Source organism: Nomascus leucogenys, chromosome 10 (assembly GCF_006542625.1).
Source record: "Nomascus leucogenys isolate Asia chromosome 10, Asia_NLE_v1, whole genome shotgun sequence".
Classification (NCBI taxonomy): Eukaryota; Metazoa; Chordata; class Mammalia; order Primates; family Hylobatidae; genus Nomascus; species Nomascus leucogenys.
In genome coordinates, this window is record NC_044390.1 from 98,089,406 (window position 1) to 98,116,349 (window position 26,944).

The 26,944-nt window shown below is 45.8% G+C and overlaps 1 protein-coding gene across 1 annotated transcript in view; it reads left to right on the forward strand.

Moving 5' to 3' along the window:
• The window catches only part of ADGRD1 (adhesion G protein-coupled receptor D1), a 188,197-nt gene that overhangs the window by 9,386 nt on the left and 151,867 nt on the right, over window positions 1–26,944 (forward strand). Inside the window, exons 3-6 of the mRNA XM_003276131.2 lie at window positions 3,549–3,632; window positions 8,457–8,579; window positions 18,497–18,676; window positions 23,749–24,003. Coding sequence (XP_003276179.2) covers window positions 3,549–3,632; window positions 8,457–8,579; window positions 18,497–18,676; window positions 23,749–24,003 — 642 coding nt within the window. The remainder of the gene's footprint in view (window positions 1–3,548; window positions 3,633–8,456; window positions 8,580–18,496; window positions 18,677–23,748; window positions 24,004–26,944) is intronic.

Sequence of the window (26,944 nt, forward strand, 5' to 3'; positions counted from 1 at the left end):
CCTGGGAAGCGGAGCTTGCAGTGAACAGAGATGGCGCCACTGCACTCCAGCCTGGGCGACAGAGCGAGACTCCGTCTCAAAGAAAAAAAAAAAAGAAAAAAAGAAAAATTCAAATAGAACAGAAAGATAATGCAATGTAAATCTTCTTACACCTGCACTCAGTTTTTTTATTTCTTCACTCCCAAAACAGCAGTATTGGTTTCTGCGGTATCTCTCCAGACATCTCTCTCTCTTCTTCTCTCTCCTCTTCTCTTCTCCACCCCTGCCCTGAACCAACTATATTTTACACAAATAGCTCATAGTATACACATTTTTATCACCTTAATTTTTAAAAACTAGACAATATCAGTGAAAGAATATGCTATCTCAGTGCATTTATGAACCTTAGTATTCGTCCCAGCTGTATTCCAGTCCAGAGTGTAGATGTGCTATATTTATTTAGCCAGCACTCTGTAGATGAGCATTTAGGCTGTTCTCAGGTTTCTGATACTATTAAAAAATTCTGCAACAAACAAGCCTTGCATAGAGGTCTTTGATCATATATATAAGTGTATCTCTAGAATAAATTCCTAGGGGTGGAATTACTAGATCAAAGGGAATGTACACTTTTTTTTTTTTTTTTTTTTTGAGATGGAGTCTTGCTCTGTTGCCCAGGCTGCAGTGCAGTGGCGCGATCTCCGCTCACTGCAAGCTCCGCCTCCTGGGTTCACGCCATTCTCCTGCCTCAGCCTCTCCGAGTAGCTGGGACTACAGGCGCCCGCCACCACGCCCAGCTAATTTTTTTTGTATTTTTAGTAGAGACGGGGTTTCACCGTGGTCTCAATCTCCTGACCTCGTGATCCACCCGCCTCGGCCTCCCAAAGTGCTGGGATTACAAGCGTGAGCCACCACGCCCGGCCTGGAATGTACACTTAAAATTGGGATAGATATTGCCAAATTACCCTTCAGAAGGGGTGTACTGATTTGAACTCCCAACAGAAATGTGGTGGAAGTTGCCAGCTTAGTATAGCTAACTTTTTGCTTGCCAGTCTGATGGGTGAACTCTAATAGGCTCGTTGTTGTTTAATATACTTTTTAAACTTATGAGCAAGGTTGGGCATCATTTGATATATTTATACATAATTTTTATTTCTTTTTCGTTAACTATTTGATTATCTCCTTTGCCTCAATATTCTGTTGGTTCTTTTTAATAGTAGGAGTTTTACTAATATAATACGTTTAATACCTCTAAAAAGAAATCAGTACCTTTTTCTGTAATATGTATTATATAAATAACACTCCTCGGTTTGATTTTGCTCGTTTTTTTTTTCTGCACAGAAATTTTAAAAAGGTATATTGTCAAATGTATAGCCTGTTTTCTGCAGAAGCTTTTGTGTTTTGTTTTATTTTATTACATATAAATTTTGATCTATCTGGAAATTGTTCTGGTATAAAGAGTGAGGTTGGGATCTTAATTTTTTCCAGATAGTGAACTGCTTCCAATGTCTTTGTTGAATAATATTTCTCCCCTAATTTAAAAGACCAGCTCTGGGGCCAGGCGCGGTGGCTCACGCCTGTAATCCCAGCACTTTGGGAGGCTGAGGCAGGTGGATCACCTGAGGTCAGGAGTTCGAGACCAGCCTGGCCAACATGGTGAAACCCCGTCTCTACTAAAAATACAAAAATTAGCTGGGCATGGTGGTGGGTGCCTGTAATCCCAGCTACTCGGGAGGCTGAGGCAGGAGAATCGCTTGAACCCAGGAGGTGGAGGTTGCAGTGAGCTGAGATCGCGCCATTGCACTCCAGCCTGGGCGACAACAGCAAAATTCTATCTCAAAAAATAAATAAGTAAATAAAAACTAAAAGACCCCCTTTATCACAAACTAAATTTCCGTATGTACTTAGGGATCTTTGTGGATTTTTCTCCCGCTGAACTGTCTATCCGCGTGTAGCAATCAGCCATCTTTATTGTGGTTTTATGCTGTGCCTTATCATTGAGTGTGAACCTCCTCTCTTTATCCTCTTCTGTTTCTTCTCCAGATTTTCTTGCTTATTTTTTATAAAAACTCCAAAATCAGACATCTCCCCCACAAAATTCTCTCAGCATTTTTACAACAAATTTCCTAATACGCATAGATTAAAGTATAGTTTATGACATTGAGTCGGGTTTTCCAAGAATAGGTTGAATCCTTCATGCATTCAAGCGTTCTTTCACGTCCCTCAGAATTATTATTTTTTGCTTTCTTCATGAAAATCTTATACAATTCTTATTCTTGTGTTCGTAAATATTTTCTTTTTGTTGGCTGCACTTAGGAGAACTCTTCTTCTTTTTTTGTAGCATTATTGTTGGAATACAGAAAAGCAATTGACATTTGTATATTAAATTTGTACAAGCCTCCTTGCTAAATTCTTTTATTGTTTGTAATAGTGTTTCACTTACGAAATTCTTTTCCTATTTGTAATCGTTTTCCACTTTGGTTATCAGGCATACATCATTTGAAAACAATGATCTTATTATCTCCTCTTTAAAAAGTTTTTTTTTTTTTTAAACAAGGACTAACATAAGGACTATTAGTCTGTCCTTTTCTATGATCTAGCAGTCACTTGGGGCAGTTGATTATTGTTTAGTCATCTGACCCATTATTTCCACTTCTGGGAATGAATCCCACACGATTAATCCCAGAGAAGACTAAAATTGTATGCATAAAGCCACTCATGTCAGCGCCACCTGTACGAATAAGGATGGAAGCTATTGATTGTTCATTAGCAGAAGAATGGTTAAACCTGTTATGGGGCAGCCACTCAAGAGACTGTTACCCAAACTCAATTATGAGGGCTAGATAGAAACAAAGAAATAATTCATATAGCATTCAATGAGAAGAGCAGAATAGCAAATAACATACCTGCATAAAGTTATGTTTACTCAAAGTACAAGGATCATGAGGAAATTTTGAACCGAGTAATGCTTAGTGTGGAGGAAGCATAGAGGGAAAATGGAATGGCCAGGATTAAACTGAGAAAGACTTACCCTGTGAGTGTTGCATCTACAGTGAGCTGGCTAAGAATCTTACAGATTATTGTGAGCATGAAATGAGGAAGTGCTTGGTAGGGACCTCAGCGTCTGGCATACCATTCATGTTAGTTTTCTCCTCTTTTAAAATGATTTTACCCTTATTTTTTTCTATAGTGTGATTGCATTAGATATTAACTCTAAAACAATGGTAATAACAGCGGGATATGGAACATTCTTATCTTTTCCTGACATGAATGGGCAAGCTTCTAGTATGTCACCAGTAAATGCAGTGGCTTCTGTCTTCGTGCAACAAGAGGCATCTATTCCTATTTACCCTGTTTTGTCCAGTTAAGGAACTATTTACCAACTTCTAATTTAAGAGTTTCCTTTTCTAACCAAGAGTGTGTGTTGAATTTTATTAAATAAGTTTTCAGTATCTCCCATAGCCATGTGATCCTTTTACTCTTCCCCCATAATGTGTATGCTAAGCGGTTCTTACCCTTTAGTTCTTTCCCCCCTAATGATGATTTAAAACTTTTATTCTTTTTTCCCCAAGGATTTCAGGTGTTGGCATCTGCTTCCCATTACTGGCCGCTGGAGAATGTGGATGGGATCCATGAACTTCAGGATACAACTGGAGGTAGAGACACGGGTGCTGAGAGTGGCTGTGGGCCCGGGAATCCCAGGGCCATCAGGGGAGCAGATGTGGACAGAATCTGCTTTGAAGCCAGGGTGACAGAGATGAACAAATACTTGTGTAACTTCCCATAATAGTTATTTCAAAGCTTTTTTTTTTTGTAGAGATGGGGTCTCGCTATGTTGCCAGGCTGGTCTCAAGCTCCTGGCCTCAGCAATCCTCCGGCCTTGGCCTCCCAAAGTGCTGGAATTACAGGCATGAGCCACTGTGCCAGGCCACAAAGTATTTTACTAGAATTTCTATAGAGAGAGCTATTATATATTGAATGGGAGAATTTCTGATTCAAAATATGATTAAAATGTGCATTTTCCCCAACAATCTTGAAACAGAAGCTTGGCCTGAGGATGCCTCGATGTGCAAGTCAGGAGTCTGTTTTCTAGGTTGAATGGACTGGCGTCATCTGCACGCTGGCCACAGCAGGGGCCTATTTGAAGCAGATGTCAAAGGTCATGCCAACTAAGACCATCTCACATGTTTGAAGGGCCCCTGTTTCATTCAGCAAATGCATCCCCATCTACCAATCAGCTTCTCCACACATCAGCTCCATTTGAAAAGATTAAGCATCGCCTAAGACGTTTCCAATGAGACCCAATTCCAAATAGTCTCTGTTTGAGTTAATTCAGACATTTGCTGGTAGGAGAAACCTCACATCTTCCTGGGTATTTTTTTTTTCCTTTCTAATAAGGACTTTTTAAAAACCCTAAGTTTTGTATGACTTAGGATGGTTTTCCATTTTTATTTACTGATTGCTCTTGATCATGTCAGATGGCTGACATGGGCGGCGAGGGTTTACTGTACAGCAATCCTAGCACGTGCTTCGGTCGCCCCTGTTCTGGTTCCGTGGGAGGCGTTTTAGTTTTAAAACTATGTATTGCCGGTGACTGTGATTTCCACATTGACACACTGGCATTTTCCTCACTCCTGTGATTTAATATGTTGCTGGACATCACCACTGAAGCTTCTGAAATGTTTCCTTGAAATTTGCAAACTGAGAACCATCAGTGCTGCCTCTGTTGCTGGTGTTCTCAGAGCGGGGCGCAGTTGAGGAGCACGCACTCCGTGAAGGGCACCTGCGTGGGTGCCATGCACTCCCTGCCCAGCATCGCTCTCATTCGCCTGCCTGTAGGGCAGCAATATGGCCACATTTGGAAACCACCCTAGAGCCAGATGTCTTTTCCAAAGGGTCGGCCTGGCGGGGCTGAGAAAGCCCTTGTGCAAGTTTGTTTTACGACTGGCTCGGGTTCAAACAAACCACGTTCCCTTGTTGGCATCTAGTTTTCTTTTTTCAAGGCCTTTATTTTAAAGCCGTGGAAAGGGGGTCATTTCATCAAGTGGAAATGCCTTCTTGAAACAGCTCACTGTTCCAGGACCCAGCAATGAAAATGCTAGGAGTTTTTCCAAACAAGAGCTTGAATAACTCTCAGTGTCTTTCTCTCCTCACCCCTATACCTGAACTCATTGTGGTGGCTTAAATCAGTAACTCTTGGTGCTCTGAGACCTTTACCTATGAAAAATTCTTCTCCTAAGGTGATAGAATTACACAGATACAGTTACACACTGTGGCTGAATTTTGTTCCCTGAATATATTGACCTCCAGTAAAGCACTAATATATCCCTGTTTGTCCTGGAACACTGCAATGTGGAAGGTTTCTCTGCACTTCCCTACTGGATGCCTTCTCTAGGTTGTAATGCTATGCTGGCATATTTCAATTTGATTACAGGCTTCTTAAGGGAGAAAAGAAAAGAACAGACCCCATGAGCACATTTTGCTGCTGGGGACAGGCGAATGGCTTTGGCAAGCCTTTTGAGGATATGCAGCTTTGTCGTTTGTTGCCGAACTCTCCGTCGTTTTGTCCATTTGTCATCATCTCACACAGTCGTTTTCATGCAGAGTGTCTGTCTCATCAGTCCTTGTGACATCATAACCATTCATCTTTTTGTTGAGCCTGTGTTATAAGTGGCCAAGTTCAATTTCATATCTCTCAACTAAGTATCTACATAGGTGTTGGAGCCAGGAAATTAAAACTATCGCTTGCAGCCAATTCAGCAGCCATCACGCCCTGGCGTGGGAACTGAGTGGGGCCATTGGAGTGGCCGAGCTGCTGACCAAAGTAAACAAGGGTGGTGGAGGCTGGGGGACGTGAGGTCCAAAGAGAAAGTCCAGGGTGCTCTTGGATGAAAGAGCCCCTCCTCGTGCCTGCTGCAGGTTGAGAGATATGTTGGTCCCATTTGTCTTTTGTCTCACTCACTTGCTGTGCTTTTTCTTTTTGTTGTTTCACCCAGCATCCCGAACCCACAAGCTCACTGTGCTTCCTTCCCGTAATGCTACCTTTGTGTATTCCAATGACTCTGCCTACTCAAATCTCTCTGCAACCGTAGGTGAGCATTTATGTACTTTTGTTCTTCGTTCTGTCAAGTTTGGATCTACGATGAATTCTAAGGCCAATTCTGTTTGGTAGTATCTGAATTCACTATGTCTTGGCTAGCAAGTGAGCAAATGTCCCAGTCAAGAGAGCAGATCCAAGGTGTTAAAAAATAACCACTAGGGTGAAGTCTAAAGGAAGATTGCAATACATTAGAACAGGGGTCCCCAGTCCCTGGGCCACAGACTGGCAGCAATCCGTAGCCTGTTAGGAACTGGGCTGCACAGCAGGAGGTGAGTGGTGGGTGAGTGAGTGAAGCTTCATCTGTATTTACAGCTGCTCCCTATCACTCGCATGACCACCCGAGTGCCACCTCCTGTCAGATCAGCAGCAGCATTAGATTCTCTTGGGAGCACAAAGCCTACTGTGAACCGCACATGTGAGGGATCTAGGTTGCACACTCCTTATGATAACCTAATGCCCAGTGATCTGTCACTGTCTCCCATCACCCCCAGAGGGGACCATCTAGTTGCAGGAAAATAAGCTCAGGGCTCCCCCTGATTCTACATGACGGTGAGTTATATAATTATTTCATTACATATTATAATAATAATAGAAATAAAGTGCACAATAAATGTAATGCACTTGAATCATCCCAAAACCAACCTCTCCAACCCATCCATGGAAAAATCGTCTTCCATGAAACCGGTCCCTGGTGCCAAAAATGCTGGGGACCACCGCACTAGAAGGTATATATATTCTTTCAAGTTCCCAGGATCTTCTAAGCCAGCTGCTTGTTTTCAGAACAAAACAGACCCAAGATGAGACCTTTTCTAAACATAGAGATTGTTTGGATTTTTAAATGAATTGTCTTCTTTGGGGGAGGAAAAACATGCCATTTTAATGGGAAATTAAATTTAATTTAAAAATACCTCATCAAACATTTTATTTCTTACAAACATTAAAATCAGCATTTCGTCTGTAGCTGGACTTTACAAAAATCGTTAGAAGCTGTTTGTGAAACATATACCCACAAGAATCATGGTTAAATTGTTGTCTTATTTGATAACCTCCAGAGCCTACATGGCTCAACATGAAGCTCAAAGCAAAAGGGGTAGTAGCAACTGAGGCATTTATTAGATCAGTGTAGAAGCCAGCTCTGACCCTGTCGATCTTACCCTGTGATCCTTTGTAACACAGAAACTGACTGCTCTTTCACCTGTAAGGTGATTGGCTTCCAAAACTAATGTTTCCAGTCAAGCAGTCTGACTTAGGGGTTTATACAGCCTAGCTCAATCACGCAACCACTAGTGATCCATTTAACCTTGCAATATATAGGTCTCCTTCAGCAAAAATGGGATAAAATTAAAAAATGAGTTTAAAAGCAGTAAGGAAAGACTCTGAGGTCCCTAGAGCTGGTTATTCATGTGACAATGTGGCTGGAAAGCCTGAGCTGGGGTTGGGGTCAGGTCCACAGACCCTGATGGCTCTCCCGTGTGTCTTCAGCTGGGCTGATGGCTGCCAGGGGTTCAGACATTCTCCCCAACCCATGTGGTAGCAAAGATCTCTGAGCAACTATGACCCCAGTTAACAGTAAATCCTACTCACTCCTGATTTTTATAGTCTTCACTTATCTATTCTGTAAACCATTTACCCCACACCCTCACCATCAGATACCCTGGCCATGGGAACAGGACACAACAAGATGATCGGACGGGGCAGTGCCCCTCGGGGTTTGCAGCCAGCTGGGCTTGTCACCTGCAGGCTCTCCTGGGACTATGCAAAATGTTACTCGGGGTTTTACTCCTGGCACCTGAAAATGGGTTCGCTAAAATCCCGAATGTACCTGTCCAGATGCAGGGGATTTCAATTAAAACTCAAAAGGAGAAGGAGTTCAGCTGTAGTTCCATGTTCACACTTGCACTGAAATGTTCCACTTGGAACGCTCAGCCTGAGGACGGGAGTAGGGAGGGCTCGAAAAGCAGGTCGGCACAGTCAAATTCCAGGACAGGAGGCTGTCGCCATGCCATGCTTGGTAACCCATCTGTTGGCAAATATCACAATTATCACATCATCATATGATATGATATGCAATATGAAATCCATATGCAAAGGTCTGTATGCATTTGTATATAATACATGTATATTATATACAAATATATTAATATCATTTAATATTAAATTTTATCTGACACACATAAATTATTTACAATTTAATTACTAATAATTAAATATTACTGATGCTATGAATATTAATATTATAGAATAATATATGATGTTATAAATGTACAATTAAATAATACCACATACTTACACATAAGTTATTTGTAGGTCTGACACACATCTTCAGACTTTTAATCTCAGAAGGCTATTAACATATGATGTTGTCATTTTTCTTCCTTAGATATTGTGGAAGGGAAGGTCAACAAAGGCATTTACCTGAAAGAGGAAAAGGGAGTCACGCTTCTCTATTATGGCAGGTACAACAGCTCCTGCATTAGCAAGCCAGAGCAGTGTGGCCCTGAAGGTAAGTGGCTGATCCCTGCGGCATCTTTGTCATGCATTTCATTATCAGGGAGCACCTGCTCCTCTGGTGACTGGCAGATGTGAACCTGAGGTTCTCATCAATTGCAGAATGCGTGAGAATGTCAGTGACGGATCGGAGGGCAGGGGAGGGAGGAATACAGGCAAGGAAGTTACTAAGCAGAGACTTGTCCTGGTGGCTGGAAGTTATAACATCCTCTTACAGAGATGTGAGATCAAAATACTTAATCTTGTAAAAGATGAAAAAAAAAAAACCTTCCTAAAAAACAGACACAGCGATGTCACGGTGGGGATTGGACAGGGCCGTGGCATTTGTGGGAAGGAAATTGATGGCATGGCGCCTGCGTGTGATTTCGGCTCTGGGATGTTGACGGTGAGCGGGCAGGGCATACCCACGAACACTCGTGCCTGGTTTTGGTTCTTTTACATTTATCGAGAGTGGCTCGAACCGTCCTGGCAAGCAGTCGCAGGCTTGTGGCTAAAGTCGTGCCATGGACAGAGCGGAGATGCAAAAGAAAAACTGGGAATCGACTTGCTTTCGTTTGCTTTTACCGTGTGAAGTGTAACCTGCTGTCTCGTATCCAGGCTTCAGGCAATGCACGTCTGGACCACATTGCAAATTTTCTGGGAAATTGTTCTCTGCCATCCAAACCAGCTTGGAGCCTTCAAGTTCCTTTCTCCCAGGCAAAATGAAACTTATGATTTCTAGGGAGGAACAAAGCTTAATGCAGGCCTCGTATGAAGCTCTAAGGCATTTTGGACATCAGATGGCCTTCTGTGATGAGTTCATTGTACATGATTGTGGGACAATATGGACCATGTTCCAGTAAAAATAAACAACAGCTTAGCAAGGCAAAAACATGTGGGAGGACACGTCTTGGGCTTTGTGGAAACCAGAATTTGGAGTAATGGTTATGAGGCCCAAAACCACGGTCAGGTTTACAAACTCATAGTTTAAGCTGTTCCTGAGTTCAAACAGCTCCATAAACATCCCAGGCTTATTTATTTTTACAAAGTAAAAAACAACCATGGGCTCGGCATGGGCTCGGTGGCAGGGGCGAGGAGGACGGGAGAGTAATATGTGCTCTTTCCTTGCGTTGGATTCGGGAAGGGCGGGGGCATCTCTGTGGTGGCTTTTTCTGGGTTTCTAGGGAACGGCTTCTCTTTGGAGTAGAGGCATCCAGAAAGCTCCAGCAACCATGCTGGAATCGATCTCATTTGAGGACAAGGATGGTGCAGGTGCCAGGGGTTCCCGTGCCCGGGACTATCACAGATGAGGAACCCGAGAAAGGAGACTGTGGTGGGACCAGCAGGAAATCAGAGCTACTGGACAAGTTTTGTCTGCACACCAGGGTCACACATGAGAGGGCTTTGAGCTGATTCTGGCCTGTGGCTGTATTCGGTTGGACAGGCATTGGGTTAAAATTTTAAAATTAGCTGTCAACATTGAAAAATAGGAAATTTCCACAGATTTCCTGTTTTTCTTGAGAAATCTCTCCTGACTTCTCTGGCTGGCTGGAGCTAAGCCGCGGTGGCCCTGGACTTCCGTCTCCAGTTCCCCTCAGCCCGCACCAGACTTCTCGCTTCTTAATAATCTTCAGGTTGGACAGAGCCGGTCCGCAGCATGAACTCTGGGGCCAGAAGGCGTGGGTTCCACTTCCGGTTCCGACCTGTTTGTGGGGATCTTGGGCAACCACTGCCTCTCTTTGAAAAGCCTTTTCTGTAAAGTGAGTGAAGAAAAGGACCTTCCCATAGAGTTGCTGTGAAGACTGGACGAACTATTACAGCATATTCCTGGCACGTGGTTGGTCCAGCTGTCGGAGGCCATTTGGGTTTATCGCTCATGTGTCCATGATTCCAAACTTGCCCTTCTTCACTAGGGTATCATTTCTAAGAACACCACTTTGCCTGCTTGGAGGGTGACTTCTGACAGAGGGGCCGTTGTGGTTGAACTGATCATAATAGCCACATACCCTTGTTTGGGCCCCAACTCTGCACCACTCCTTGGTCTAATCCCAGACATGTATTCAGTCATTTCATGCCCCCAACATGAGACACACAAGAACCTGGGTGGAAGAAAGAGCCATGAACTCGGGCTTCATGTCCCACTGCTGACCATTTCTTTTGTGTCGCGGTTAAGCAGAACTTTTAAGATATTGTTCACGTGGCCACTTTCTTTAGAGCATGGCCAGATATAAAACAAAGCCGGGGGTGCGGTGGCTCACACCTGTAATCCCAGTGCTTGGGGAGGCAGAGGCAGGATGATTGCGTGAGCCCAGGAGTTTGAGACCAAGCCTGGGCAACACAGTGAGATCTTGTCTCTAACTTAAAGAAAAAGAAAAGAAAGGAAACCAAGTCAGGGAACCTTCAATCAATGCTGGCTTGGTGAGGGCTGCTCTCGTGAGGCCTGATGCAGATGCAGAGGGTAGGTGGGGCATTTCGCACTGGGCCCCCCTGGGTCTTGAGTTCAGCTTCACAAGGTGACGGGACCGTGAGCCTGTGCGAGGGCCATGGCATGCCCTTCCCACTTTCCTCTGCTGTATCCTTGGCTCAGGCGGATTCTCCTGGGGCCCCGATGAGCTTGTACTTGTGTGTGCGGGAAAACAAGCCGTGAACAGGGAAGACCCGCCCAGCATTTTCCAAATTAAAGTCCCTGTAGCAGGAGGCAGAGGAGGCCTTCTCAGGGGGCGCTTGGAGCAACGAAAACAAAAATCAATGGTTATGTTTTCATTTTAATATAATGGGCACATCAGAAATGAGTTTTCATATGTATTATTTAAGAGGAGATTTCAGTGAGCATTGAGCTTTAAAAATGGGTAGATGTAAAGGAAAATATTCCCTAAGAATCCTAATTCAGGTGTTATTCAGATCTGATAAAAATTGTGAATGATTAGAACGTGGGAAGCATTGAATTAGCCTTTTCAGATGTGTTGAGTGAGTCTTCCTCCACACTTATTGGTGTGGGCACAAACTTATAACCTGTTATTCTTATAACAAAAAACAACATTTAAATAGAGAAGTGCTCTCCGGCCCCTGCCTAACAGGACCACTGCTTTTATATTTCTGATTTCCAAATCCTGATGTGGTCTCTGTTCATATTTTCAACTGATTTTTTAACAAATAATGTTTCAGGGGACAGGGTTGATGCTGAGAAACGTGGCTATCCCCTGAGGGTGCCCATAGAAGGCAGAGGTCCCTGCTGCAGCCCCGCTCCAGACCCCCGCTCTGGGCCCTCCCTCCACCCCTGCTTCTTCCAGAGCCTCTCTGCTGCTTGTGTGCCTGCCTTCATTCTAGGAGCTACTGTGGGTCCTGTCTTTCGGCAGATGGTGCCTTCTGGGGACGTGTTCTTAAGGTCACCTGCTGCTAATGGGGCAAGCTTTGGAGGACATTGGAGAGAAAAAGGCTGTTTGGATCCCTGGCCATTCTTGAATGTTAAGCTTAGAAAACACAGTCTGTTCCCTCGATACTCAGGATTCTCTCTCTCAACTCCCCTGACCAGTGAGCACACAGGTGGGGAAGCTGAAAATAGGAAGGGGCACTTGCTGGAATGTTCTAGCACCTTCTTTCACCTACCTGGAGACCCTGAAAGCTCAGCTCAGGTGTAACCTTTACAGGGATGAGCTCCAGTCCAGGCGAGGTCCTCTGTCTCATGCCCTTATCGCTCCCCCTACGTTTCTTCCTAGAACTTGCACCACCGATGATGGCCTGTCACTTCCGTCTCCCTTGCTTGGTCTTCAGCTCAGTGAGGACGAGGACTGAGTCTGTCTTGGCCAGTGATGAGTTCTCAGTGCCTGGCACACCATAGATACTGCACGTTGAATGCATCTCCATCCAGGGTTTGCTGCACCTTCACTTCAATACTGAACAAGGGCCATTCACGACTCCTAGAGAAGTCATTTCCCCAACATTGAACCTCTAGTCAATACTGACTGGACACTCAAGCATGTTGCTGGGAGGTAGATCTCATGTGAAGTTTCTGACCATAATAAAGTAAATGAAAGGGAACTGATTGCATAAAATCCAAAAAAGGTCATTTCCAGCATCAAGGTGCAGATTATTAGGTAATTCTTCCTTGCTTACTCTCATTTCTACCTCTGATTTATTGCTATGTCAGTTAAGTTAATGTTATTTGATATAACGAGTAAAAACACGGACAACGGCAGAAAAAGAAGCCCATTCCATTGTCGGACTCCTCGACTTTTAGTGTGTTATTTCTCATATTGGGCTAGATTCTGTCTCGAGTAACTTCCGCCCATTGCTTCTAGTTCCAGCTCTACTGTGAATGGCTTTAGCAGCTCCTGGGAAAGGCAGCCTCCCTGATGAGCCCCTCAGCTTCGCCTTCCTCCCTCTGTGAATGTTTCCTTCGCTTTTTCCTCACACGCATTAAGAACTTCTTCTGCTTATAAACCCCAGGGAGGCTGCTGAAGTCCCGAGGCAGCAGCTGGAGCATCTCTGCACGGCCATTTCCCTCTTCTCAGCTTTGAGTTGACTTTTTCCCCCGGTGCATTTGTTTCCTAAATTTAAAAAGCTGTCAACAATATGCTAAAATACTTGCAGGTGGAGTTTTAGGATAGAAATTTCCAGAGGGGCCTGGGGGACATGGGCCTGGCAGGGATCTAGCTACTCTCTTACTCAGGTGATCTGGGGTCAGGGGGCTTGGAGACCTGTGGAGCAGATGATCCTCAGAGAAGCATTCATTCAGCACACTCCTTGAACAGATGGGGAAACCGAGGCCCAGGGAGGATGCAAGATGAGCCTGAGCTGCACGATGCTGTGGTACAGTGCATCTCCAAGTACAGCCCATAGGCCCTGGATGGCAGCAACTGCAGGTTCCCAGGCCTCAACCAGGACGTGCTGATTCCAAGTCTCAGTGGACAAGGCCTGGGAATCTGCATTTTTAGCCAGTCTCTCCAGGTGATTCTCGCAACTCACGTGATACCACATCCCGGAATCTGCAGCTGACTATACGTGCTTGGTTTGGTGGGTGCTGTGTTGATCTTCTGTTTTTATAGTGAGACTTTCTAGATTGTCTCCAGCCAGGTGGGTGGATCCAAATACCTTAGCCCACGAGGTTTCCAGTAATGGAATTTCTTCCGGTGCTTTCAGTGTTTTTCTTTTAAAATTAACATTCGATTCTGGCAGGACACAGTGGCTCACACCTGTAATCCCAACACTTTAGGAGGCCGAGGCAGGAGGATTATTTGAACCCAGGAGTTTCAGACCAGCCTGGGCACCATGGGAATACTCCATCTCTACGAAAAAAAAAAAAAAAAAAAAAACATTTAGCAGGGCGAGGTGGTGTGTACCTGTCATCCTAGCTACTCAGGAGGCTGAGGTGGGAGGATCACTTGGGCCCAGGAGGTCAAGCCTACAGTGAGCCATGATTGCACCACTGCACTCCAGCCTGGACCACAGGGCAAGACACTGTCTCAAAAAAATTCAATCTTTATATATGGGAAAATTTCATTTAAAAATCTACACTTCTGACTTCTCTTAAAATATGAGAACTGCTCCCCTGCACCCCACAGGCAGCAGCTGGTCGGGGTAAGGAGTGACCGCCCCTTAAGGCAGGGCCAGCATTTTCCAGTTGTCCTCAGCCTGCAGGACTCTCTGCTGTCCCTTGCTGTGGCTGAAGGCAGTGGCCATTCCCCAGGATGGCCTGCGTGTGGCTTTGTTAGAGGAGCAGGGAAAGGGGAAAGGGAAGAATTTCTTATTCCCGTGGGGAAAGTGAGTGTCCTACAGCCCCAGGCATTTCAGGAAGCGATTAGAGTGGGGCTTTGGGGTGGGGGTGTGGAGTGAGAATTTTAAAGGCTCGATATACAAACGAGTGTCTCCTCCTGGCCACACCAGGCACAGGGCCCATGAGGCAGCCGGGGAACGGGCTCTGAGTCTTGCGTGAAAACGTGTGGGACGCGCATCCTCGTGGCTCTTTGGGAAACGGGGTGGGCCACAGGCTGGTCCGGGTGCCAGGACGGCCATCCGACCCTGTCGCTGCCTCGCTCCGGCTCTGTTCTCAAGGCTGCTTTCCTGGTGTGGGAGCAGCATCCACTCAGAAGCTCCAAGTTCTGGTTTTGTCAGGTGACCTGCCCATGCCTGAGTCAGTCCTGGTGATTCTGATCGGCCCAGCCCGAGTCAGCCTTCAGGTGTGTGGTCTGCAGTGACTGGGGTGGGGGTATGGACGCCAGGCGGGCCCACACGCCTGTAGAACCTCGTGCCCTCCTGGCCCCCTGCTTCTTTGGCATGTGTTGATCATGCTCTTGCACGCTGCTGAGTCTGTGGGCCTGGGAAGGGCAGCTCCATGCATGATCTCCAAGGGAAGGGCAGGAGCCACAGCACAGTGGTTACAAACGCAGACTCCAGATCCAGGCTGCTTGGGTTCAAATCCTGACTCATCCCAGACCAGCTGTGTGGCCTTGGGCAAGTTACCTCACCTCTCTGTGCTTCAGTTTTCTCCCCTATGAAATGGGGACAGTAATGACCCCTAATTCACAGGTTGTTGGGAGGATTTAGCCTCAGCCCATATAAGTTCTCCTCACCTGCTAGAAATCATCCTTTGTTTTATGCAGTGGTCTTTACATATGAAGGGAATTAACTTCTCATCTAGTAAATCTATGACAAATATTCTTTCCCTTGATGGTTGTCTATCTTTGAGTTTGTTATGGTAATTTTTTTTGCCTTGCAGAATATTATATTTATGCACACAAATTTGTTAGTCTTTTCTTATGACTCCTAGATTTTTATTTTTCCTTTTTTTATCTTGTCAAAAAAGATCTTTCTTCATTTTATTTTTTGGATGTTTTAGGATTCAGTGCTTATAACAAGAAAAAATTATCAGATTAGTTTGTCAATATTGTGCTTGTTTCTCTTTCCTTCAGATTTTTCCTTGTTGTCTTGATGGCCCAACTCCATGAGGCAAAGTTCCTTAAAAGGCTAATATGGAAGGCACATTGTGAATTTGTTATGACTCTATGAAGACGTGAATTGATACTTAAATATAAGCTGTTGCTCATTGTTTTGTGGGTTGAGTTAACTAAATGAAAATCTTGGTTACCGGCACCATGGATGGCCTTCAATCTACTCTTACCTAACACCATATGGAATTTTTTTATTTTTCTTTTTCTCCTGAACAGAAAGACATTTGGCCAAGACAGGCTCATTTTGCATTGAGTGAAAGGAATTTTAAAATGCAGCAAAGTTTTAGGAAAAAATTAACTTCCATGAATCCTACTGGGAATTTGTTTCATAACAAAAATTTCACAACGCACTGTGCTGACTTCCTTGTGAAACGAGTTGTTTCTGAGTGTGGAGGGAAGTGGCGGGAGGCTTGGGGGTTTGTCCTGGCTTCTGTGCCCCTCAGAGCACAAGGCAGGTGTTGCAGGAAGCCGGTTCATGAGGCGGGTGTGGGTGGCGCCCGCCAGGTCTGGGGACACCAGCGTCAGCTGCCCCAGGCCTCTGTGCAGTCCCCACAGTCGCACCCTTCTGCGGTGACCCACGTTACTGGGCATTTGTGAGGGCTTTTTTCTTTCCCAGGAGCCCTAAGGACAGACGCCACAGGGCTTGGAGTTGTACATTGTAGCCTCTCAGAGGTCCAGAAAGGTCCAGGCCCCTTCCAATTTTTTTGAGGTGGTTCTTCTCTTAAAAAATAAAATGGAGAAATTCCATACCAGGGTTATGAAATGTATGCTGTGTTGTTCATGAATCCTGGGAGGGCTTTGAACTCACAAAGGTATAGTTGTCTTGATATATTGTCACAAGACATTTGAAAGACTTCTAACAGATACGTTAATTCATAAGGCATCACAGAAAGGACGGTGGGCAATGACACACCACCTTATACACGAATGACAAATGTCTTCTTTGAAGTCAGTGACTCTCTAAGACTGTGTCCATAACCTCATGTGAAGGTAAGGCCTAAGGTCTAAATTTGACACTATTTATAGAAATAAAGCCCAGGGCAAATATCCTTCTGCCTCTCCCCTGTGCCCACCGTCCCATCATGGGCCTCTTTGAACCAGTTCTGGGCACGTGTTCTCTCTCAGCACCACTGAACCCTCTTACCCATGTGCCCGGGCCAGGCTTGGTGGGGGTGAGGCAGCTGGATGTATTTCCAGCTGTCACAGGCAGAGTCCAGACAGCTAGTGTCACACACCACACACACACACACACACACACACGAGTTTATATACAAAGAAAGGCCAGGTGGGCAGATACTACTGGAGGCAGAGAAGAGGAATAGAGACAACCAGAGCTCCAAAATGCAACGCCAGAGACGCCCAAGCTCCACGGAGCCTCCAGCCAGGCCCTGCCCCGACTGCCCCTTCAGCAGAGAGCCTGGCCCCCAGACCAGCGGGTGTGAGTGCAGAACAGCGGTCAGGGTAGGTGGGAGCCATGCTCAGGAGCTAGGCTTTTGCAGTTCCTCTTTTTTTTTTTTTTTTTGAGACAGAGTCTCGCTCTGTCACCCAGGCTGGAGTGCAGTGGCACAATCTCGGCTCACTGCAAGCTCCGCCTCCCGAGTTCATGCCATTCTCCTGCCTCAGCCTCCCGAGTAGCTACAGGCGCCCGCCACCACGCCTGGCTAATTTTTTGTATTTTTAGTAGAGACAGGGTTTCACCATGTTAGTCAGGATGGTCTCGATCTCCCGACCTCGTGATCCACTTGCCTCGGCCTCCCAAAGTGCTGGGATGACAGGCGCGAGCCACGCGCCCGGCCTGCAGTTCCTCTTATGGTAAAAAGATGGAGAAATCCCACATCAAGATCATAAAAATTGCACTGTTTTCCATGTTTACACTGATCACAGTAGGACTTTGCACCCACAAAGGTACAATATCTAATTGTCGTAATATACTGTAATATACTGCCACAACACATTTGAGGGATGTCCTATCTGCTTCTGGTGGCGGAGGCAAAATGAACTAATGAGCCAGCTCATTCATGCTAACGTGCGTCGCTCAGACCATTTAATCCAGGTGCAATCCCTCCTCCCCCGCAGCGTGGGCCTGGGGTCAGGACTTACCACTAATGTGCAGACTGGGGTCTTGAAAAAGGTTTCAGCTGCTGGCCTCTCTGTAGCCAACTGTGGGAAATGAACAATTGAAGATATCAACAACCTTAAAAGCGTGCTTCCCTTTGGCAAGAAATCCCCTCTTGGGAATGTATCCTAAAGGCATATAATCTGAGATATGCAAAAAAATTTGCTTCAAGTTCTGTTTGAAAATTTCTTCAAAAAGTGGAAGAAAACCTTAAGATCCAGCAACAGGGGATTGTTGTTTAAAAAAAAGACTGTGGTGCTTGTTTAGAATGCGCTGCTGTGCAGACATAAAAATGACAACGTGAAAGTGTATTTATGGACATTGGAGGAAGTTCACGGCGGGGCAAATTTTATAGAAATGTTGTTTATAAACCAGTGTGCCTGAGATGGTTCATGTCTTTGTGAAATCTATTTATAGAAGAGGCTTAGGAAGGAGCCACCCTAACGGCATTGCTGGAGGAATAGGAGAGAAACCTGGAGGGTGTAGGTCTTCACATTTGCATGCTCCCGGGGAGTGGGGGCGGGGAACTGCCTGGGGCTGCAGCGAGCTTCAGCAGTCACTGGTGACCTGGAGTGAACTAGCCTCAGTTCCTTCATCAGTATAATGGGGATGAAGCAGGATTTTTGTACTTTTTAAAAGGCGAGAATTCATTTCAAGCTCCTAGAAAAGTGCCTGGCCCTGTGTGATCCCTTAATAAACATGAGCAAATATTACTGTCTGGATTTTCCGAACTGAACGTACACCGCCTTTAGAATGGGGACAAAACGCTTTTCGAATGAAAAATAAAAAGCAAAGAGAACCATGTGCTTGTGAGAAGTCAAGTCCCCTGCTCTCCGTGAATAACTGATCTTGTGACTTTCCTCTCCTCAGGGGTCACATTTTCTTTTTTCTGGAAGACACAAGGAGAACAGTCTAGACCAATCCCTTCTGCGTATGGGGGACAGGTCATCTCCAATGGGTTCAAAGTCTGCTCCAGCGGCGGCAGAGGCTCTGTGGAGCTGTACACGCGGGACAATTCCATGACATGGGAGGCCTCCTTCAGCCCCCCAGGTGAGTGACAGCGTCGGCCCCGGGAGGCTCTGCCTGGAGGAGTGGAGTCCTCTCTGAGAACGGGACGCTGAGGAGCCCAGTGCAGCCCAAGGGGCCCAGGGATGCTGCCGCCTCCTGGCACTCGAGCTCCTTTCCTTTAAGGGTTACTGGGGATGTGCACGGGGAGAGGCAAGGATGTGCCCTTGGTAAGCCGCCTTTGGGTGATGCAGAGCCTGGGCTCCATCTGCCTGTGCGCTGTGTGACTGCTGTAGGTTACCCGGCCACACTGACCTCAGTGATCACACCTGTGATGTGCAGATGATATGAACAGTACTTACCTCACGGTTTCCAGGAAATTAAGCTGAGGACATGGTGTGCAAAGTGCAAGCAGTGGTTACATTTCTCCTTCTTTTCCTTCTCATTTTCCCTCTTCCTCCTCATCCTCCTCCTTTTTCTCTCATATTCTGTCTCTTCCTCTTTCTCTTCCTCCCCCTCATCTTCTTCCTTCTTCTTAGTGGTATAGACTTGAAATTGTTTAAAGCATGACGAGAAGAAGCTTTTGGAGAAAGAGGCTGAAGAATCGGGGAGCAGAGGAAGGGGCTGGGGGAGAGGGCGTGAAGCGCTGGGCTGTGCGTGGTCTTGGAGGAGGGAGGGGCCCTGGATGTGTGGGAAGAGGACGGGGTCCCTGCACGTTGACTGAGTTGCAGGTGGGTGTTGAGACATGGACGTGGGGTGGGAGGCCGCAGAGGCTGACGAAGGTCTGAAGTGGAAGCTGGAGAAGGGGAACAGGTGGCAGGGGACGCAGAAGGACTCAGGGTGGCATGGAGTGGGGGCCTAGTTAGGACTGGAGCCCAACAAGGGAAGGGCAGAGGTGGACGGGGAAGCACAAAAGCCTAGGATGGTCTCCTCTGGTAAGAAACATCTTCGATGTATTTAAGGGAAATCCATTTTCTGGCTCGTTCTTAAGGGAGGCTGCATGGCCCAGTTATTAAAAAGTGTGAACTCTGGAGCCAAACAGGCTGGATCAAATCCCGCCTCTGGATGTTGGTAGTTGTGTGAACCTGGGCACCTTCCCTAACTGCCCTATGCCTCAGTTTCCTCATTCATAATATGACAGTAATAGCAGTATTACATCATAGGGTGACTGTGAGAACTAAGTGGGCTGCTATGCATAAAGCATGGAATGATGGCACAGTGGGCCCAGAAGGTGTTTGCCTTCTTCTGTGGATGCTTGGTGTGCTCAGATCAGCTTGTACCTCCACCTCTGTAAAGTGGGGCAGTTCAGCAAACATCTACTTCAAACTTGCCCTCTGTGATCCCTAAGGTCAGAAATAATCTCTGCCTCCCTACCCTGACACAGAACCCTCTGAACCCTGTCCGTGACCTTCCTGTTCCACTTGCTATCAGAGTCCGATTGTAAGCAGCTTATCTCTGTGCTCCTTGGGGCTGGTGGAACATGGTTTCGGGCACCCATTAGGTTCTTTGACCTTGAACAAAGGTAAAGTATGCTCAACTCTGGCTGCTTTTCCACCCAGGGAAAGGGCGACAATTAGAAACACTTCTGGGTGGCAATATGCTCTCTTGTGTGCATTGAAGGCATTTGTTATTCTTGCTTTCAAACTCAGGGGCAATAATACTTTGGACCAGCCTAGGGTCCAAGCGTGCTCCAGACTCAAAATTATCAGAAAGTTGCACAGTCTTGGGCAAGAAGCCCTGATGTCATTCCGGGTGACCTAAGATGCATAGCTGGCTGGAGGTGATGTGTGTCCTTTAAAAGGGCTGCCCTGTTCCTCCCAGCAGCAAGCTCAGGAGGACAGCTTACCACACACGCTGGCAGAACAAAGGGACCCTTCGTGGGGGAACTGACAGTCAAAGTCTGATGAACATTCTTGTTGATGAGTGTGGTTCTTAGGCCAGAGAGAAGAGTAACACAAAAGCTGGTTGATGGAGGTTCCTGAATGAGCAGGGAGGTTGGTCTTCCCTCTACCAACTCACTCCCATGTTGGTTAACATTATACACCCTCGCTTAGAGCAGAGGCTGATGCCAATGGCCTGTGGGCTGAGTCGGGTCCTCAGATGGGTTTTGTGGTCCTAGATTGTGATTGCGTAGACCATGTCTGTAAGAACAATATTTGGAATGATTTACGATCATTAGTTATGATTTCATTTTAAAATTAAGATTTTCCAATTTCTCTTGGAAATAAAAAGACTGGCAAGGCAGGCTCTTCATCTCTCGTGTTACTGATGGGGGAGGTGAGTAGGGGCCACCTCGTGATGGGGCAGCCGCCCTTCCACGCACCGCAGTCAGCACAGAAGCCACGTCCTCAGGGAAAGCTCATTACTGTGCTTACCCGCTCCTTGGCCTCTGCAGACTGGGTTTGTGGGCGCCACGGAATGCCTGTATTGCTGTTAGATTTTAACTGATTTTATTTTTTAGAACAGTTTTAGATTCACAGAAAAATTGAGTGCAAAGTTCAGAGAATTCCCATTACCCTCCGCCTCCACACAGGCACGGCTTCCCCCACTATGGACGTTCCCCCACCAGAATGATCCATTTGTTACATTGGATGAACCTACAGTGACACATCATTGTCACCCAAAGTCCATAGTTCACATTAGCATTTGCTCTCGGTGTTGTACATTCTATGGGTTGGTGAGGTAGATCTTTCGCCCATTTTAAAAATTGGATTGTTTTTCTTTCTTTTTTCCTTCCTCCCTTTCTTCTTCCTTTCCTCCCTTTTTTCCTTCCCTCCCTCCCTCCCTTCCCTCCTTCCCTCCTTCCTTCCCCTTCCCTTCCTTCCTTTCCTCCCTTTCTCTGTCCCTTCTTTCCTTTCTTCCCTTCCTTCCTTCTTTCCTTCCTTCTTGCCTTCCATCCTCCCTTGCTCCCTTCCTTCCTTCTTTCTTCTCTCTCAGTCTCTTTCTCTCTTCTCTCTTTCTCTCTTTCTTTCTGACAGGATCTGTCATCCAGGCTGGAGTACAGTGGTGCAATCATAGCTTACTGCAGCGTTTAACTCCTGGGCTCAGGTGATCCTCCCACCTCAGTTGCCCAAGTAGCTGGGATTACCGGCACGTGCCACCATGTCTCGCTAGTTTGTTTTTTGTTTTTGTTTTTTTTTTTTGGTACAGATGAGGTCTGTCTTGGTTGCCCAGGCTGGTCTCAAACTCCTGGCTTCAAGCAATCCTCCCATCTCAGCCTCTCAAAATGCAGGTTGTTTGTTTTCTTACTGTTGAATTTTAAGACCTTTTGGGTATATTTTGGATAATAGTCCTTTATCATGTCTTTTGCAAATATTTTCTCCCCATCTGTGACTTGTCTTCTCATTCTCTTGACAGCGTCTTTCACAGAGCAAACATTTTTAGTTGTAAGGAAGTCCAGTTTGTCAATTATTTCTTTCATGGATTGTGCCTTTGGTGTAGGATCTAATAAGCCATCACTAAACCCAAGGTCATCTAGATGTTTTTCCTATATTATCTTCTAAGGGTTTTATAGTTTTGCATTTTATATTAGACCTATAGTCCATTTTGAATTAATTTTTATGACAGGTTTAAGATTTTTTTTTTTTTTTTTTGAGATGGAGTTTGGCTCTTGTTGTCCAGGCTGGAGTGCAATGGGGCGATCTTGGCTCACTGCAACCTCTGCCTCCCGGGTTCAGGCAATTCTTCCTGCCTCAGCTTCCTGAGTAGCTGGGATTACAGACACCTGCCACCATGCCCAGCTAATTTTTTGTATTTTTGTGGAGACGGGATTTTGCCATGTTGGCTAGGCTGGTCTCGAACTCCTGACTTCAGGTGATCCACCTGCCTCGGCCTCCCAAAGTGCTGAGGTTACAGGCATGAGCCACCGCGCCCGGCCAAGATTCTTTTTTTTTTTTTTGAAAGTGGATATTCAGTTGTTGCAGCACCATTTGTTGCAAAGCCTCTCTTTGTTCATTGTACTGCCTTTTCTCCTTTGTCAAAGATTGGTTGACTGTATTTTTATTGGTCTATCTCTGGGCTGTTTATTCTGTCCCACAGATCTATTCCTCTGTTTTTTTCCAATGCCACACTGTCTTGACTACTGTAACTTTTTACAGTAAGTTTTGAAATTGGGTAGTGTTGTTCCTCCAGTGTTGTTTTTCTCCTTCAATATTGTATTGGCTATTCTGGCTCTCTTCCCTCTCCATAGTTTATCAATATCCACAAAATAACTTGATGAGATTTTTATTGGGATGGTGTTGAAGATATAGATCAGTTTGGGAACAACTGACATCTTCACAACATTGAGTCTTTCTATCCATGAATATGGAATATCTCTCCATTTATTTAGTTCTTGTTTAATTTCTTTCATCAGAGTTATACAGTTTTCTTCATATATAGCTTATAAATGTATTGTTATAATATATGTATTTCTTTTTCCTTTTTTGGCACCAATGACAATGGTAATGTGTTTTTAAATTGTAAATTCTACTTGTTCGTTGCTGGCAGATGGAGAGCAATTGACTTGTATATTAACCTTGTACCCTGTAATCTTGCTATGCTCAGTCATTAGTTTCAGCTTTGTTGTTGATTCTTTTGGGTTTTCTACATAGACAATCACGTCATCTGTGAATAAATATAGTTTTATTGCATCCTTCCCAATATGTATATTCTATCTCCTTTTTTTCCCTTTTTTGCCTTATTGCATTAGTTAGGACTTTCAGTACAATGTTAAAAAGGAGTGGTAGGAGGGGACATCCTTGCCTCGCTCCTGACCATTTTTTTCTTAACTGAGCTTATGGTCTGATTGGTTGGCGCTTGTGCCCTGCCATTTTTCAAATATTTTAATCACACTTGCTTGTGGGCATTTAAATTTGTAACTACTATGTTAAAATGACAAGGAGTCTCCTTGAACTGCTTCTGGAATTTAGGGCATGAGGATAAAAAGATAACATCTTTCCTGTGCTCCGAAGGACTGGGGAAAGTCAGGTCTGTGTTATACCTTGTATTAGGACTCACCAAAGTTAACAGTGATTGATCATCTTAAGAAAGAAGGATGGGCCTACAAACAGGAAAAGCCTGTGCATGGGGAGCTCGTTCCCACAGCACTCAGAATGGCGACCTTCACTCTTTTCCAGGCCCCTATTGGACTCATGTCCTATTTACATGGAAATCCAAGGAGGGCCTGAAAGTCTACATCAACGGGACCCTGAGCACCTCTGATCCAAGTGGAAAAGTGTCTCGTGACTACGGAGAGTCCAACGCCAACCTCGTGATAGGGGCTGAGCAGGACCAGGCCAAGTGTTATGAGAACGGTGCTTTCGACGAGTTCATCATCTGGGAGCGGGCCCTGACTCCGGATGAGATCGCCATGTACTTCACTGCTGCCATTGGTCAGTGAGTGTGGAGGGCTGGGGCAGATCTGCTGTCTGTTCCCAGGTTCACCCTGGTATCTGCCTCCTTTCTCCCCACTCTCCCATTACAGCTATCAGCACTGCAGGCGTGAGATGTGTCCTAATGAACCTTATAAACACAGTTGTGTGTTAGAACACCTGTTCCCTGAGATAGAGGAGTTAACAATTTACTAAAGATGCTCTGAGATGAATATTGTTCTGTTGATCATCACGGGGTTTCAAGGTATATGTGATGGAGGATTATAGAAGGCTTTGGAGAGCAAATATTCCAGATCCATTAGTGTTTTTGATCAACAAATGTTAGCCGTGTGCCTCCCAGGGGATGGGCCCTTGGAAAGCCCCAAAGATACCTCTTCCTATTCAGCACAGGGCAGTTGTTCGGGGCAGGGGACTATGGGTAGGTGGACTGGGATTCAAATATTCATTGTGCCATAATGCGCCGTGAGACTTTGGGAAGTCATTTTTAAAAACTGAGGTCAAATTCATATAACATTAACACAACCATTTAAAAATGAACAAGTCAGTAGTACTTGGCACATTCACAGCGTTGTGCAGCTGCCACCTCTACCTGGTTTGGAAACATTTTCATCCTCCTAAAAGGAAACCCCGCACCCAACGAGCACAGTCACTCCCCATCTTCCCCTCCCCCAAACTCTGGCAACCACGAATCTACTTTCTGTCTTTACCTACTTTGGAGATTCCACATAAATGGAAATGTGTAACGTATAACCTTTTTGTCTTAATCTCTCAGATTTTTTTTTGCTCTGTTAAATGGATAAAAATACTACTACTCCCTTTCTGGGGGTGGTGTTGATAATAAAAGGAGAAAAGGTGTGTAAGGCCATTAGCACAATGCCTGGCATATGGTAAGAATCCAGTGGTTCTTAGCTGTTTTTAAAATTAATATTCATCTTTCCCCTACAATTCCATTTTCATTTTGCCCACAAGTCAATGCATCATTTTTTCCCCAATGGGTTTATTTCCACATAAAATAATCTGCTAAAAAATGACAGACCCCATGTAGGCACTCACAACGTGGCTGCTGCTTCACTGGGACCCAGCACAGCGGGTGTCAGGACCAGGAGAGAAAGGCCTGAGTTCCAGACGCTGCTTGCCCTCGTTCCACTTCTGATGCTGAGTCCCTCAGTTGTTAGGACCCTATTGATTGTATGAGAGAAAACCCAATTCAAAATAACTTTAGCCAAGAAAGGCATGTGTTTCTTTTTCAGCTCTAGCAATGGAAGCTCTAGGGGAAACTGCTTCAGAACTGGTTTGGTCCAGGTGCTCACATGAAGTCAGTGGGAATCGCTGCATTTGACCCTGCCCTCTTTTGTTAGCCTCCTCCTGGTGCCAAGGTGGCTGTCATGCTTCTAGGATTGCATCCTCAGCCCTCAGCAGCCTCTGTGGAAAAGAGGGAGCTTCTTTCTCTTATCACCTCCCATGCTGGGGCTGGGCAGGACTCACATTGGCTCACATTTATCCATGCACCTTCCATGAGTCATTTTCTGTGTCTGGGAGTGCAGAATATGCTGACTGGCTTAGGTCTGGGTCATAGTCCCCCATCCCCAGCCCCCTTGAAATGACAGTGAGGTCAGCCTCGTCCAGAACATGTGGAGGAGAGGGGACTCCCAGGGGACAATCAGGGATGCTGGTCTCAGAAGGAACAGATGCTGTGCAGGCAAAACAGCCTATGTCCACTATAGCCTTCGACATTTACATCTTCCAGCTTCCACCCAGGACAACGGAATGCATTCCCTCTCCCAGCACTGACAGAGGGCAAATGATAGTGTCCTTCAGAAGAAAAAAAAGTACCAATCTACTGCATTTTATTGCCTAGGGTTTAGAGTTGTCACTTTGAAACCAAGATATCACTTGTATTTATGTTATGAAAAGCTTCAAACAAATCCTGCCCTCCTGACAGTTTACTTATTTTGGTAACACTGGAAAGAGGTGCCCTTGTTTCTGGTTCTTGCTCTTGTCAGAACAAACTCCCATTGCCAGAACCAGAACTGAACCAGAATTGAATCGACCAGAATCCCATCTCACCTGGTGACCTGGTCCTGAAGACAAGGCATGTGACGTAAAGCATGTGTAGGAGAATGGCTCTTGAAGTCCCCGGAAGGCCTGTGTGGGGCCCAATGTACCACTGCTCAGTGAGTCCAACACAGCCGAGTTCAGGGCAGCCATGCAGAGTGACAGCTGGAACTGAAATCCAGCCTGCTCCCAGCCAGGCCGGGCCTCGGTGGGGACATGGCCACACAAGTAGGTAGAAGTCTTTCTTTACATGAAGACCTGTCTGCATGTAAAGCTGTGCTGGGGCTGCAGGTGCCCAGAGGGGGCCTTTTTCTGAGTGACCTGGCCATAGGGGACACCCTCCTCTAATCTCATGAGCCAGAGCTGGCACCATTTGCTGACCGGTCCGTCCAGGTGTGGTGGCCTTTCCTGATACAAAGGCACAGTGCTGACCGTCTGTCACCCTGGCCAGGTGTCCCCTCTCCCCCACCACTTGAATGGACAGCAGCTCTTTCTGTAGATGAGGAAGAAGGTTATGTTCAGATCCATGCAATCGAAAAGCACGTACCTTTGGGCACTGGAAACACACTCAGCACATGGGAACTGGGACCGACTGAGGACCTGGCAGATTCTCATTTTCACTCCCGTCTCTGTGGTCATCGCTTGCAAGGGCTGGCAGGATTGCTGGACTGATTTTCACTATCCCTTACTCTGCTTTGTGGACACACGCCAGTTAAATGTGAGTTTGACATGACTCCTCTGTAATTCATTGGCACCTGAGGAGTGAATGTCACTCTGACTTGGAGAACAGAGCGGTTCTGGGGTCCAGTTCTCTCAGCAGCGTCACACCTTCTGCGTTCACCAGCAGCCCAGCCCCACCCAAGCCCAAGGGCTCAGTCACTCCTGC